This window comes from Numida meleagris, chromosome 3 (assembly GCF_002078875.1).
Source record: "Numida meleagris isolate 19003 breed g44 Domestic line chromosome 3, NumMel1.0, whole genome shotgun sequence".
NCBI lineage: Eukaryota > Metazoa > Chordata > Aves > Galliformes > Numididae > Numida > Numida meleagris.
In genome coordinates, this window is record NC_034411.1 from 98,076,022 (window position 1) to 98,092,847 (window position 16,826).

Sequence of the window (16,826 nt, forward strand, 5' to 3'; positions counted from 1 at the left end):
GAACTTTCTGCGATGTAAATTCATTAACAGACCTTCCATACTGCCATTTAAAAGTCTACTTTAAAAAATATAATTGAATATGTATAAGAAACAGATTTTTTTTTTTTTTTCTGTCAGGACAATCTGCTTATAAGTTTTTCCTTATACCGGAAGCTTTTAAAATTAAGCTTGCTTTTACATTTTGTTTTGCCCAGTTACTGGTAAGAGAGTTGAACCTCACTCTGTAATGCAATGGTATCTCTTTCCTAATGTCAGGTTTAAAACAGAGTGGCCTTATGAGGAGGACTTTGTGAGACACTCAGGTTCAGGGTGCAGAAAAGTGTCTTTCTGAAGCATGTGGTTTTACCTAGATTTTGTTGTGAAACTCTCTCAAATAAATGGCAGATAGCATTGCACACTTTGTTCTCAATGATACAGCATAATGGTGAGACAGAATAAGAAGCGAAGTAAAAGCAGTTAAAATATGCAAATTAATAAGGTTTTACTAAGAATATTGATCTTTGGAAAGAACAAGGAGGATGGCTTAAAACTAAAGGAGAGGAGATTTAGATTAGATGTCAGGGGAATTTTTTCACTGAGAGAGTGGGGAGGTGCCGGAACAGGTTGCCCAGAAAACCGGTGGATGCCAATCTCACTTGGAGTGAGGTGGGAGGTGTTCAAGGCCGGGTTGGATGGGGCCCTGTGCAGCTTGATCTGGTCCCTGATTTAGTGGTTGGCAACCCTGCCCACAGCAGTGGGATTAGAACTGGACGATCTTTGAGATTCCTTCCAGCCAAACCATTTGATGATTCTGGGCTTCTATGATTCTATGAATATGTGACCCTATTTGTGAGGAGAATAGAAATAGCTTTAAGAAATTTGCTGCTGAATGGTGCTGTGCTTAACCACAAACAATGCTTAAATCACAGTTTGGACAATCTATATGGAGAAACTCAGGAGTGAGTGTAAAAACTTAGCCCTGTAAAGAAGGCAGGCACTCAACTAGCTTGTGTATTTATTTAGTCTATGTAGTTCAAAGGTAAAATATGTTTCTTCTCCTAGTTGTAAGGGTATGTGCACAGCCACTATGTGACGAGGATAGTGTCTCTGGGTCTGCAAGTTTCAAAATGTAACTAGCATTAATTAAAAACGTTAACTCAAACTGCACATAGTGATCATATCCTCAGAGCCATAGGACACTACGTGCGTCCAAGAAATGCAGTGTGGTTTTGGTCTGTTTTGTAGTACAGATGCTACAGATGAGCCACATCCCCGTTTGGATGTAGGTAGTAAGTGAGTGGGCTGTGAAACTGGTTAACCTTGCCTGAGCAGGAGTGCCTGCCTTATCAAGTAGCTTTAATGATGGACTTCATCTGCATGGGTCTTCCAATAAGCTCATTTCTACAGAGTCTACCACTAAGGACTGTTGCATGTGACAAACTGTGAGCAAGTGACTAACAGCTGTAACTATATTACTGTGTGAAGGGTATATTTTGTCTTTTCATTTTGTGCAAAATTCTTGCGAGGTCATGAAACCAGAGAAATGAACATGAACTGGTAAAAAAAAAACCAACTGCTGTAGAAACAAGTGTTATAAACAGGTTATGCACTGATTACTGAGCCGCAGCCTTGCAACACATCAGTCTGTATTTGCTGATATGTATATAGATACATGTAGGACCTAGCCACCTGGTTCACTTTTACCCATCACTGAGGTATAGCTATGGCTTTAAGAGCTTCTTATTGGTGTGTGGGGGTACAGTTGCCTTAAACAGTTGAAGAGGTGATAAGCAGAATTTGTTCAGAAAAAGAAAAGAAAATTTGCTCATAAGTAGAAAAACCATTAAATAAGAAAAAGTTATATAATACTCTAATTTGGTAAAGAATAAGCATCTTAAAGAGAGAGTGCTATTCATGTAGTATGTAGACTGTTGATTGAATGGATAAGATGATTAGGAAAAGATAATAATATACTATTTCTGTGTCTGTAATGTATGGACCTGGGAGCACTGATAGAAGTTGGCAGTGAGATAGTTACAAGGAAGGACTTTGATAATGTGAAAAAGTTGTGAAACTTGCTGGCAACTTATGTCAAAAAAAGGTCAAAAGCTTGAAGGGTTTCTGAAAGAAATTGTACAAATTCAAAGAAACATCTGTGAATACCAGTTAACCATCAGGATGTGGCTATAGCCTGCATTTCAGATCAGGTGACTGCCAAGACAGCCTTTCCTTCTTGTGCTCCTTCCTGAAAGCTACCTGAAGCCACACTGAGAAGCAGGGTGGTGAGCTTGAGGGACCTTACGTATGATACAAATCTGATATTTCCAAGTGCTAAGTTTTAAGTGAACAGCAGAATTCTAATAAGGGTATGTTTGCAATTGTGTATACTAGTTATTCCTCCCTTCTTCACAGATTTTGGCTCAAAAGACAAGGAAGAAAGATAATATTTCTGGCTGAAAGTGACACGGGCCCTTTCTGGGCTTGACTCATATTCTTCTTTAGCCAGAGATCATATTCCCGAGTCTTAGACTTAGGCAAGTGGCAGGTTTAATGATTGTTCCTCAGTACTTAAGAGAGATGTTCCCCTACAGAGAATAAATTCTTTAGAATACTTCATGTTTGGAGCATCCCATATTCTATCATAGGGCTATTGTTCTGGTGCACTTAATAAAATGATTTTCTTTATTCTTCAACGTTAAGCTTTACTGTGGTGCTGTTTCCCAAAAGCGGTGTCGTAGTGTTTACAAAACACTTATGTATTAGGATGAGTTATAACAAATTAGAATACTCTTAAGCCTCCCATGTCAGACATACAGGGACAAAGACATGGGAGGTAGCTGCCCTGTGGTGGGCAGGTAAATTATGCCATAACACTAAGCTATATTTTTCTGAAAGAGCTTTTATCAAATATCTAGGAAGAAGTATTTATAAGAAGCTTTTTTTACTGCTATTGGACAAGTAATGTGTGTGTGTAAAATATCCCTGGTGCATAATTACAGGAAAATGGATCCTGGCAGATATGAGAGAGTCAGCCCTTTTAGCAAAGAATTTTGCTCTTACACAAATTATAGGATAAATGGATGCTTGCAGATATGAAGAGTAAGCCCTTAAAGGTAAGAATTTTGCTGTTACATAAAAGCTTGTTCCTAACATGTCGATTGGTACAACGTGTGCAGTTGTGATGTTTCAGAAATACCATTTTGTACTGTTCATGCTGTCTGTTAAGAGTGCTACTCCATTCTTTTCTCAATCACATGAACTCTGTTCTTTTATGACTTTCTTGATCATGAGAGCCTGTTTTCTGCTGCAGGAGTGAAGTTAGATTAAAATGTGGGAGCAATGCCTAGGTTATTTAAAAAATGCGAAGAACTATCAACTAACTGAAATAATGGTGCTAAAAATATATAAATGAGAGAATGTCTTATTTTTTGCACTGGGAGATAGAGTAAGAAATCGCTCCTTGTGCACTGTTGATGTGCCAGTCATTATTTGGTTAGACTTGTGGCAGATGCCTTTCAGTCACCTTTTTTATATTCTGAAGGATCTCAGACCATTGAAGCCTGCTAATTCTTTTGGTGTCTCTTCTTGTATTTCACTGAGTCTTTTCAAGTTCTATGTCCTTTTTGACAAAGTGGGCCTAAAGTGCACACAGTGCACCCCGGTATAAGAAGATTATGGATTTATCCAGTGTCACAGTAACATTTTCTGTCTTGCTTTTAACTCCTTTCCTCTTAACTCTTAAAATCTGATTTGTTTTTGTTGTTGTTGTTTGATTGTTTGTTTGCTAATGAAAACAAAAAGAAAAAGAAAATTTTATGCTAGAATTTATTAATAAGGTCACTTTTTACTGAGTTATTACTGAGTGAGCACTACTGAGGTTGCTTTTTTCAATGAAGAAACTGACATTCTAGGTAATTTTTTACTACAGGAGTATATTGAGAATATAATTTCTGGTACAAATACATCATTCTTAATAGCAGTTTTCTTGGATGATTATGATTACATATTTAAATACTAAAATCATTAGGATTATACAATGTGCGTATGTACTTGTCAGAAGGTGTGTGGTTATTGTTAAGTGGTATATAATTGCCAGTAGGCTGTTTTAAAATTTTTATGGTAAAAAAAAAATAATAATTGCTATTTGTAATTTGTATTGCATTTGTTATAGATCTATTTTTCTAGGTTGCCTTTCCTGCTAATAGTTTTGATATTTGTGTTGGTGCAATAATGATTTCCTTTCCAACCTGAACAAGACAAAATGTCAAATAGGGCATAGGTGTCATAATGACAGTGCTCTCTTCAGCTCTAGCTTCTTTCTGTATTATGAAGTAAAAAAGTGGAAAGGAATTTTACATTGGTTTCAACAAAATGTCAGAAACCACACATCTGTCAAATTCATTATCATCCTGGTGGGTTTGACTCCAGAATTGTTTTTTTACTAATTCTGAGGATGAAAGAGAAAATGGTATACTTAGTCATGTCATTTTTATAATAAATACTCTTTTTTCTCAAACTGTTTTTTTTTTTCCAAGAGCCAGCAGTATCATATATAGTCGCAATGCTACTTCAGCACCAAATTTTGGATGTGCAGAATGTTAAGCTAAAATAGATTTTGTAGAAACTTTGTTTTTGCAGTTTGACACTCAGTATTTTGTTAAAGCTAAGTTTTGAAGCCTTTGAAAACTACACTAAAAATTACATGTTGAAAACATTATTATTTTCACATTGTTCATGCTGTGTATGCAACTGATAATTTTTATGTACTCAATTGAAAAGCACATTGTTGTTAGTAATTGAGAAAACTATGCAAAACTTATTCCTTTATATTTTTTGCTCATGGTAAATTGATAGACTAAAACACACAGTTATGATGAATTGATTCTCAAGAAGAGAATGTGGGAAAAAGGATCCAAAGTTTGCAGAATAGCATCCATCAGCCCTCCAAATAACGTGACCATGAAAAAAACAAGCAGCTCAGTCTGATAATACCATTTTATGCAATTTGCATCAGACTTATTGTGATTTTTTTATTTTAATATTATAAAAATCACTCTGTGCAGGCAGCCACAGAACATTCAAAAGTAATAAGGTAGATTCCCTAGAAGTTTTTCATCCCACACTGAATTTAAAACGTGTAAATATGGAATCTTTTATATTTGTCTTCCATTATTCTAGTTCTTCCATTCTTACCAAACTGTAACATAAAATCTAAAATATTTGTATCATCTTATCTAAAAGGAGAGGGAAAAAGATATTTCAGTAGGGTTGGAGAAGGCATGCTGAGCTGAGTTTCATTTAACCTTCATATTTACAATTATTAGCACCACCAGGTGAGTCTTCACCTACTGGAATTCATTCTACAAAAGAGTTATGAATAAGTCATTATCTCAATTATTCTGAACTCACACTGCAAGATATTTGCATTTGGGATTCATTCTGGCAGGTGCTATTCTGCTGTACATTGACAGGCCTTACCAAGAGGCAATTAGTTTTGGGACTGTTCATAAGCAGGTCATGGATGCAGAGGGCTTCAGCATTTGTATTATCTGATTTATATCCTGTTATGTTGGAGCTTGTTCCATAGCCTTTCTTGTGTAAATGGAAGCTAATGTAGCTCCTTACCAAGCTTTCCTTGGATGAAAACAAAGATTAATTTCTTAGTTGCTTGACATTGACATTTTAGAATTAAAATCATCAGAAGTTAAAATCTGACATCACTCATAAAACATTTAAAAAATGTCACGTTTGACCCAAGGCTTGATGATTTCACTGTGTTTTGATCTCTGTTATTACTGTAGATAGGTTAAGAAACTGCAGAGGAAGGTGACAGGAGAAGAGAAGGCTGTTTGCTTTGTTTTTCCTCATCTATATCTTACAATAATTTAGAAGTGTGGGGAATTTCTGGTACCATTTACCTTATTAAGGAAAAAAAGTCTACTTTTTAAAAAAAACATATTTCAAAGGTTGTTTCTAAACTGATCTACCTTTGGTTTTTCCAAGTAGTTCTGTAGAGATTATCTCCTCCATGCTTCCCAAAGTCCACACATCTACCAGGAATTTAAACTAAATAGCTAAATATTTAATAAGGTGCAAGAACGAATGATCATCCAGTACAAAGAGGTATTGTAGGAAAACTGTATTCAGATCTAAGCTCTGTCACACTTCCTATGTGACTTTGAAATATTTGAGTGAAGTCTCTTAAAAGCATTTAGATGAGATTCCCTGTTGTGGGTTTTTCAGTTGTAACTAGGGGCTCAGATGATTATGGGAAATAAGCTAAGATCACTTCAGACTGTAACTTCCCATCAGTAAAATGGAGAAAAGCATACCTTTATTCCCTGTGGTTCTACTATGGAGATAGTAAACATGGAGGTGTTCAAGAATTATGATACAGAAGCTGTGATTTGAAAGAACAAAGAAAAACTGGAGACTATGGTACTTCTCAAAACTAAGATGGCACAATTTTTATTTAAGTAAGTCTGAAAATTTTACTGTTTGGAATATTGTCAATTGATACATCTAAAATGCAACACTTTGGTGTTGATTTTGAGTAGTAGTTAACAGATGAGAGAGTTTGGGAAAATATATCTAAAACCAAGGTAAACTAAAGAGATCAAAATTCTAATGATTCCTGGTAATTAAAGTAAGTGGGGCAAATAGAAAGTTGTGTAGTGTATATTTACTTTGATTGGAAAGCAATGGTGTGTATTCCTTTCTAATTCATTACCTATGTACTAAAGCCATCCTTTGGTACACATAGACCTGATACCTGCCCAAGTGTATGTAAGGACTGGGAGAATACATAAATGGTAGGTTGGAAGTACAAAACATGGAGCTGGTGAGGGTTCTGGAGCACAAGTCTTATGAGGAGCAGCTGAGGGAGCTGGGATTGTTCAGTCTGGAGAAGTGGAGGCTCAGGGGAGACCTTATAGTTCTCTACAACTGCCTGAAAGGAGGCTGTGGCGAGGTGGGGGTTGGCCTCTTTTCCCGCTTAACTAGTGATAGGATGAGAGGGAATGGCCTCAAGTTGCACCAGGGGAGGTTCAGGTTGTGTATTAGGAAAAATCTCTTCTCCGAGAGATCTCCAAGAGTGGTCAGGCACTAGAATAGGCTGCCCAGGGTGGTGGAGGAGTCACCATCCCTGGAGGTGTTCAAGAAACATTTAGATATGGTACTAAGGGACATGGTTAAGTGGGGAAATATTGATGGTAGGTGAATGGTTGGACTAGATGATCTTGGAAGTCTTTTCCAACCTTGGTGATTCTATGATTATATGCAAATGGTAATGGAAATTGTGTAATAACTGTAATAGTTTGCAATGGAATAGCAGCATCACTATCTTTGAAGTTAAACAATAAACACAAGTGTATTGGATCACATACAGAGTAGGAAATTTCATTTAGTTTTACTTCATTTTGGCAACAGAATGTAATGTGCCTGTTCCCCAGCTGTGAGATGGTGCCACATCTTGTCCCCTGACCCAATGTACTATCCAGAGTCCTGCATCACATGGTCTGGTATATGAAGTCTTTCACAAGGACAGTGAAGAAAGCTGAGAGTTCTTCAGAGGTGTTTTTCTGAGCACTCAAATGGAGGTTACTCAGCCAGGAGTTTCTAAGGTTTTTTTCCCCAGGATGACAATTACAAGAGATGAAGGAACACTCTAAAGGAAGTGTTTTGAACAGTTAGAGCTGTTAATAGCTACAAAAGCATCAGTCAGGCTGTATCTCTAAGTTTTTAAAAAGTAGTCTTTGAACATTCCTTTAAGATTTTTACACAGGTACAGCATGACTGAACAAATAGCATTTCTGTGAGGTGCATGAATAACAATGAAAGGTGAGTGAGATATGAAAGCAGCAACGGTTTCTTCTACTGGTAAGAGTGGTGAGGAAACAGTTGTGACATTCTGAAATGTTCCCCCTGTGCACTGAGAAAAGTAAGGCTTTTTCTGGCAGAGGTTTTACCAGTCATAAAACAATGTGTCAGATTAATAATGCATTCTATTGAAAAGGAATAGGAGGTTTGCTTAGTCATTATTCATTGTTGTCTGGTGCAGTAATTAAGTCTGTTGCTTGCCTTAGGGTCAGTGTGACTCTGTTTATTTTAATTTTTCAGTTCTGAAGTTCTGTGCAGTGGATGTTTAAGGAGGAATTAGCAAGAGATAGCAATTTATTGGTTTCTGTAGTTTTTGGCAAGTGTGTATTACCCTTCATTATTTTCTTTTTTTTCTTTTTATTCATCATCGTAGTATTGATAACACCTAGTTGGCCTTTTATTTTACTCCTTAATAACTTTTTTTTTTCCTTAGAGATTTGAAAAAACAGATACTATCACGGTTAAGATCCTTGTCAATTCACTGATAGGAAATACTTGTATGACTTTAAATACAAACCAGTATTTAAGAAGGTTCTTAGATTCTTTAAATCAGTTTCACATGAAAGATAATTCTGTTCCAGCTATTCTCTTACTTCATAAGATGCAGTTCATTACACTTGCTTCCCCCGTTTCCTTCACATTTGTTAAGTATTTTGCATTAGATGCCTGCATGTTATTTTGCTGTTCTTTTTAGTATCTTTTTTAAAACTTCTGTTTTGTTGTTGCATTGTTGTTGTTTTTTTTAATATCTACAAACACTGAAGAGTAGTTTCCTGTCGTGATTTTTCAGGCAACACTATTGGCATAGCTCACAATCATGAGTGTAACTGCTCTCCATGCATTAGAGAAGTGATATTATCCCCAGTATATAGCCAAACAGTGGAAGGACATAAGGGCTACAGAACAACAACAAAAATAAAAAAGATTTAGAAAAATTTATACAGAATGACCCAAACTGAAATGCACTGAATCCCGGTCAGCTTTTGCAACCCTGGGCGAACCCAGTGCCACCTTTTTGGACATGCAGCTGCCCAGATCAGCATAGCCCATGGATCATATTGTGCAGTGGATCTTTCCCACGTTGCTCAAAGTAGCATTTTCCAGAATGGACTGGCTGTTTCTGCTGCGCCCTTCACATGACTTTTGTGCCTCTGAGACAGTTTTTGTGCATATGCATGTGTGTGGTGAGAAGGGTGCTTCAGTTCAGGCAGCCAAACTACCATAAAGTATCCCTTACATCTAGCATGAATGGTCAGCTTGACATGCTGGAAGGAAGGGATGATACATAGAGGGACCTTGACAAGCTTGAGAGGTGGGCCCATGCAAGCCTCAGGAAGGCCACAAAAGTCAAGTGCAAGGTCCTGCACCTTGATCAGGGCAATCCCCAACATGAGTGTAGATTGGACAATGAATCACTTGAGAGCAGCTCTGCTGTGAAGGACTTGGGGGTACTAGTGTAGATGTAGATGTGGCCCAGAAAGCCAACTTTATCCTGGGCCACATCAGAAGAACTGTGGCCAGTAGGCCAAGGGAGTTGATTCTCCCCTTCTGCTCAGCTCTTGGGAGACCGTATACGGACTACTGTGTTCAGCTCTGGGGTCTCCAGCAGAAAAAAGACATGAACCTGTTGGAGCTAGTCCAGAGTAGGGCCCAGAGTATGATTAGAGGCCTGGAAAACCTCTCCTGTGAAAACATGCTGAAAGAGTTGTTCAGTCTGGAGAAGAGAAGGCTCCAGGGAGACCTTAAAGAGGCCTTCCTGTTCCTTAAGGGGCCCTACAGGAAAAATGGGGAGAGAGTTTGTCAGGTAGTGATAGGACAAGGGGGAGTGTTTTTAAACTAAAAGAGGGTAGTTTTACACTAGATTTTGGAATAAATTCTTCACTATGAGAGTGGTGAGGTACTGGAACAGCTTGCCCAGAGAAGTTGAGTTCCATCCCTGGATGCTCAAGGCCAGGTTGGATGAGGCAACCTAATCTATTGGTTGGCAACCTTGCCCACGGCAGGGGGTTAGAACTGAATGATCTTTAAGGTCCCTTTCAACCCAAGCTGTTCTATGGTCTTACAGCATGGCATGAATTGCATGCCATAGAGCATGGAGTGAGTGAGAGCAGGTGGGTAAAGGTACCAAGTTTTTTTTGGAAACTGCTGAAAAGGACTGTGTAGGATTATGGGAGCAAAATTTACATAATCTTGTCCATGCTACCTAGAGAAAGGAGTGCTTTTATTTAACTATTTGCAGAACTGAAACATAACATGAAATGCCTGGATATCAACTAATATATATGCAGTATGAGCAGTCAGGTGATCAGAAACCAGAAGCAAACTGGAAGCTGAGTCATTTGACAATGTAACTGTATCCACAGCCATGCCTTTTTTTTTTTTTTTTTTTTTTTTTGCCTTTGAGCATGGTAATAATCTTGAGGTAAAGGATCTGATGCAGTTTCTTGTTTACATGCTTCTTTAGACATTTGAGTTGCCAGCAGGTATTTTGGCTGGTTTGGTTTCCTGAAGATCTTACACAGTGTTAGTGGGACCCACACTGGAGTGTTAGATCTCCTGTCAAAGCCCATCTGAGGCCACAAAACATCTACATGTGGGCAACTGAACTGAACCCCAAGACTCCCAAACACAGAGGTCTTCATGTAGACATCTACAGCTGCAGCTCTTGCTAGGAATGGACATACAGTCAATGTGATCAATGGAGCCAGGTGAGTGATATAGCTAATGCTGCAGTAAATAAACAGCAGTGGCTGGTCAGCTGAATAACTCTGTTCCATTGATCTTATTCAGTAGAGTGAAAAATTCTGCATGGTGAACCAGTGCGTATCTGTGGTCTGATTCCACTGCCTAAATAGTCATCCGGTTTCATTTGAGGTTCTGTGGTTTGCCTGAGATGTTCACTGTTGGATATGACAGATGACCTGCCTCAGACCTCTGCTAGAATCCAGTCAAGATAGTTCAAACTTAGTTTCAAAGTTACAGTATACCTATGGTTGTGCAACTGAATCACACTCTTTATTTCTAGATGATCTTAAATGTCTCTTTTTGTACACATCCAAAAGTACAAAACTGAGAAACATTCCATATTTCTCATGGAGGACACCATCCTGGACTACCTGAAAAGTTCAACCTGATAGGTATTTCCAGCCTTCACATAAAAACTTTTATGTAAGATTTTGAACACATTTTAATATTTCTGGCAAAGTAGAAAAAACGGTTATACCTGCAACCATTTAAAAAACATTTTGAGAAGCAGTTGTCTTTCAATTAAACCAGTTGTTCTGCTTGGCAGGACGCTGTTTTAGTTCTTTTGTATACATTCTGCTCACAGAATGCTTCAAATAATAAGTTGTTGGGTGTTTTGGAGGGGCAGTCTCCATTCTGCCCTGCTAAAGCAGCAGGGCAAATCAGGCAAGTAATCTTTGCTTGATTTTCTGCTAAAAAAGTATACCTTTCTGGGGGATAATTACATGGTCAGCTCTTCCCTAACTGTTCTGTCAATCCATCATTTAAATTACTGACTCATTTCACACAGATTTGGCAACTCATTTAAGCAGGCAAACATGATCTTTTGACATACGTTGCATCAGCAGCTGCATACTGACCAACTCTCACTGATTCTGTATCTCTCATGCATAACCTCTGTGCCCATCAGGCACTCCTGGCATTCCTGCTGTGGGTGCTGATCGAATACAACAGTCCCTTCTGTGCTTGCTTGCCCTTCCTTTTTCTCCCCTGGAACTTCTATTCCGTGCCTATATCCAGCAGGCAGGCTGCTTTTACATTCCACATTCCACCACTGAACTTCAGAGTAACATCTTTTTCTTCTACCCTCTGTTAATATTCTTTGAATGGAGTGGTGCTTCCAGCCCAAGGGAAAGCTAGAGATCGGCTCTGAAACACTTTAGACTTCATTTTAGGCAGCACCCTTTGCAGCATCCTAGAGAAATTTGGTTCATGATTGCACTACAGGTATGGAGCGAGAATGTCTGGCTGGCATTAATCAAGTTACAAATATGTACTTTCTGGCTTTGTGTTATTGTTGACCTGGTAAATTATTAAAAGAGACTCTTCCAAAAATCACGTGCATTCATTCACTTACACATGTACTTCTTGCAGAGTTTATTCTCCCTTTGTGTTTCTCTAAACTTTGCTAAAGCAGTCTTTTAAGTGTCATCTGGTAAGGTTAATGTTTGTAAGGTTCACATCTGTACATTGCTAATAGGAAGCCAGACATCACTGGATGTCTTTAAGAGATGTAGTGTTTGTTAAACATGACACAATAGCTGTTCCTTTGTGTATCCAGTAGTATACTGAACATAGTCTCTCAAATTTTGTTTTGATTTCCTATCCTTTTATTCAGAAGATAGAGACATATTACCAACACAAAGGTAATGTTGCTACATGTGTAATTTCTGTTAATTTTTAGTTCTGTTAGCAAAATGAAGTATCCATAGTATACAACTTACACTTTCTTTAGCGCTTTTGTTATCAACATAATTCAAAAGGCTCTCCTAGTTCTTTAAAAAAACCCTACCCCTAGTCCTTCCAAAACCTGTAACAAAACTGTTGACATTAATAATGCTTCAGACTGATAGATTGATATGTTCCCGGACGAGAGCACCATGACCCAGCACAGCACTTCTGTATTAATAAGACATAAAGTCAGACCATTTATCATTTAGTATAGCCAGCACACAAATTAGAGAACAGCTTGGCAGGTTATACTGTGGTCTAATTACTTTGTTTTTGCTGTAGCTGCAGAATAGATAGCTTTGAAACCTTCCTGTGTTCTACTGTCACAGGAGAGTGTTTGTGTCATGGCGACCCGACTGAGTTGTTCAGGTGCGTGCAGTGCTGACTCAGGAGCGTTAAGTGTCCTAACCAATTCTTCAAGCAGCAGACTCTTCTAAATCAAAAGAAGGAAAACGCCATAAAGATACAATCACTGATAAGTTACTTCAGATGTAAGATGTTCAGCATTGCAACCAGAATATGAGACTTTGGTAGTAGCTCACTGGATGACCCCAAGGAGCTCATGCTTTCATTACAGTACAGTGTGCTTTTTATTACCTAGCTGAAAATTTTTTATTACCTTTGCTGAAAAATACTGCTTAATGAAAACATTCCTGTATCATAAGATGACAGATAGACTCACAGTGCCTTGTGTTTGTGACTAGGAATGTTGTAGTTGAGAGATATTTTATAACATCTAATTTTCATGTTGTAAGTACATGCATTAGTCTACAGTTTGTGTCCCGACTGCGCAGTCACTCATTTGCTGTTTTTGGGGTGAGAGATATCTCCTCAGAATAACTCAGAGGTATTTTAAAAAATACAGAAAACAATACTTTTTAATCCCATAAAATAAGCAGTTTTGATCTTAAACTGCTAAGTTCACTTTCTTAAAAGGATGAAATTTGAGCTTTGTAGTGGTTCTTTAACTAAAGATGCTTGTTTAAGATTCTTGAATTGCATGTTTATGTATTTTTCTTACTTAATGTATTTTCAACATGCAATGCATGTTGATCTCCTGACTGAGCATACCTTGGTGCTGAGTTTGATTTTCCAATGTGATAAATTTACCTAAAGATGTATTTGCTGTCTTTTATTATAATAACTCCAGAGATGGCTAAATGAATTGTAGACTATTTCCATTGTATATCTGTTCATCTTTGTTATGTGGAAATTATGACAGTTTTATCGTAGTATGCTCAGTCAGAAGAAGTCAGTGAGGATTTCTATTTCAACCAGTGATGCCCTTCTCTGTGAAAGAGGTAAAGTCTCTAAACCTGTGCAGTCCATATATATATATATGGAGAGATATCAGAAACTGCCTATGCTTCTCCTGCTCTGAAACAGATAGCTCTGAAGGGCTTTTACTATGCATCCTGCTCTCTTTGTGAGCACATGCTGCCCCACGTTTCTGCACTGCTTCCCCTAATGAGCCTAGCAGGTTAGGCTCAGGTTAACGAAAAATAAAAGTGGATGGATTGAAAGCCTTTACAGTCAATATAGGTTTACTCTGTAACTTTATGTCAGATTCTGAAAACGTTCTCAAAAATAGTCCCTAGCACCAGTAGCTTAAAATAGCAAAGTATGCCCCATCTGGTGGTTTCTTAAGAATTTTCTTTAGAAAGCATAGATTTCAAGATAATCTCTTTCCTTCTGACTTGCCAGTCTGTTTCCTACTGCTTTACTCTAAGATTTGAAGTGCTGCTGTACTCGAAGGTACAGAGCTTGCGCATAAGACAGCTCTTGAAAAGAGAGTTGTGTCTCTGCCCTGGGTAGCAGAGAAACCCTCTGCACTTACAGAGCTGGGAAAGGGAATGACCGAGACCTGTACAACTTAGGGAACATTTTTTACTAATTTTCCACTCGGTGCTTTGATCATCATTTCCTAGCATTGATTTGTGGCACCTCCTCCCCTCCCTTTCTCCTCCCTCTACTTGGCTTCTTCCTGCTGCTTAACAGGCTCAATTGGTTTTATGTATGTAATTCTTTTTTTTAAGAGGGTTTGAAGGTGGTCTCTAACAGAACTGCTTTCATCCAAAGCCAGGAGCTGATCAAAGCAACACACAAAAGCTGCATGGGAGCCAAGAGCTGCCTGACCAGCCGTAGGGTCAGGGCTCTGTGCTGTAGAAATAGTAAAGCATATTGGCTGAACTGCACTGGGAGCTGCTGATAAGGTATTTTCTCTCCAGTAACACCTGCAAAATTTAGGAGAAAATCAAAGAAATCTGCATCAGAATACATTGTTTCCTGCAGAGAAGAGTGTGAAGGCCTTTACAGGATGAAGTGCATTGCTTAAATGTATTTATTGCCATATCATATATCAGGCTTATTCTGCATGATTACAGCACTGGACTCACCCAGATTGAGAGTAAGCATAATGAGTTAGCCCAGCTGTCAGTTTATTAAGGATTGAATGCATGATTGTCTATGAAAATGTTCACCTGAAATCAAAAAAGCAAGAACATGAAAATCAAAGTTAACGTTACGTCTGAAAAGATTTCCAGTGAAAATTATTAAGAAACAAGCTAATAATGGGTACTCAGTCATCTATAAAAAGTCTGGTGAAGATTTCTTCTGAATTGTTTTTGCAGACATGAGTGTTTTTGGGCATAGGTCCCAATCATGTTAATGATTATAATTCTCTTTAAATTAGATTAGTAATCCAGTATTGGACTTTTCACCAAGGGCTTCCTACTATGACAGCTTCGAACTTTGTCTGGCATTTTTTCTCTTTACAAGATAAGCTGAGATAGAGAGCCATTTTTAAACATTTTAAATTTCTGAGAAAAAATAAACTCAGGTTTGAGAATAGACATAAAAGCTTTTAAAGTGAAGGATATTTAAGTTTTCTGTAGTCATAAAGGAAGATCAAACTACGTCTTAAAATCAAAACAACCTTTCATCTTTAACTGAAGGAATTTGGTTGTAACTGGTGTTGCTGTTTCCTCAGAAAACTACAATGCGGGCTGTTACAGTTTAGATTCCTCCCCTCTAAACTGCCAACATGCCCGAGTCCGGATCTTCAAGCCTAATGCGTTGCTGTGTATTTTAATGGCTTTATGGCAAGCCAGAGTGCTCTGTATTTAGTGGAGCTTTATTTTTTCTTTCAAAGTAAATTTGAATCTGTATGACAAGTTTAAAAACATGTTTTGGGTTATCTTGTAGACATAGTCCGGAAATTCTGTTTTCCTTTGTCTATAAAAAATATTCATGGGTCACTTTTGCTTATATTCCCTGCACAAATTAAAGGATTTTCACTGAAAAATGAGTGCTTCCTCTTCAAAAGTAATGAGTGTTGGTTTGCAGTTGAATAATTTCACCAAAATAAGGAAATAAGCTTAAATTATTGTCTTTCCAATGGATGAAAGGAATATGAAATCAATTTTTATTAAGGAAGATCCATTAAATGGTTTGATTTGCTATCTGCCTGAAGGAAAAAAAAAAAAAAGGAAACAACAGCTTTTTAATAGCGTCTTTACTGAGATAGCTTACCTCTGATTTGTCCCAATCTGTTTTCATCATTGATATCAATCATTACATACATGAGTGCACAAAGGGCAGATAACAAATTGGGCTTGATTTTTCAGTAGATGGGGAAAATTGCATATATTTGATTTCATTGCAGAGGTATCTGTTTTAACCTCTGCAGCGATTTCCTGATAATAATGACATCTCTCACTTCTTTTACTTCTGAATTGAGAGAGAGAACTGATTCCAGTGATTTTTAGAAGCAGTTTGGCATGGGATCTAAAGACGCCCAAAAGCTTGGTGGAATCTTCCCTTCTTCCTAGGGCACTTGAAAGCTCGGCACCTTTCAAACAGCACTCTTGTTCCAAGCTCCTGTTGCTTGGAAACATGAGTCACTGCAGGAAATTGTCTCACTGCTAATGCAAGAAAAATCCTGTGCTTGGAGTCAGCCTAATTTTCAAAATCAAAATAAGATACTGGATAACAGAAGAAAAAGAAAGCGGTGTATTGGTCTGAGTCACAATTTTCTTTTAGTATATTCTCTTTATGGGAACTAGCGGAATTGTTCTTGGTTGTAGTGAGATGGTGGAATTATGTTCTTTGTGACCTGCCATCAACCTTAATCACAGCCTCTGTATTTAATCACGAACTGCTTACCAAAAGTGGCATTAATAGGAAACCACTAAGTTTAATCTGATCTGATCTTCCCATAGCATTTCTAATACAATTCCACAGGAGATATGAGTTCTAAGACCTGGTATCAGAAAAAGAGCTGGAATTTCTGGCAAAGATATCTGTGTCTTAAGTTAAAGCTTTAATGTTCTTTTAAAATACAATAGCCAAATGTGGTCTACTGAACAACCATTACTTTATTCATATATGAAAGAGTGATCAGCTAGAGACTTTTCAGTGGTATACTAGTTTAACTGCTATGGAACAAATTACTTCACAGAAGTGGGTATTAATCAGAAGATCCATGAGTGACT

At 37.8% G+C, this 16,826-nt stretch overlaps 1 protein-coding gene across 4 annotated transcripts in view; it reads left to right on the forward strand.

Annotated features, from left to right (window-relative positions):
• The window catches only part of GREB1 (growth regulation by estrogen in breast cancer 1), an 88,457-nt gene that overhangs the window by 11,671 nt on the left and 59,960 nt on the right, over window positions 1-16,826 (forward strand). For 3 of the 4 annotated variants that reach the window (XR_002436865.1, XM_021391757.1, XM_021391755.1), the window contains exon 3: window positions 2,979-3,092. The exons of the other annotated variant lie outside the window; for it this stretch is intronic. Coding sequence is in view for 2 of the 3 variants with exons in the window: in XM_021391757.1 (XP_021247432.1) it covers window positions 3,060-3,092 (33 nt within the window). In the remaining variant the exon portion in view is untranslated. The remainder of the gene's footprint in view (window positions 1-2,978; window positions 3,093-16,826) is intronic. 4 annotated transcript variants of the gene reach the window in all.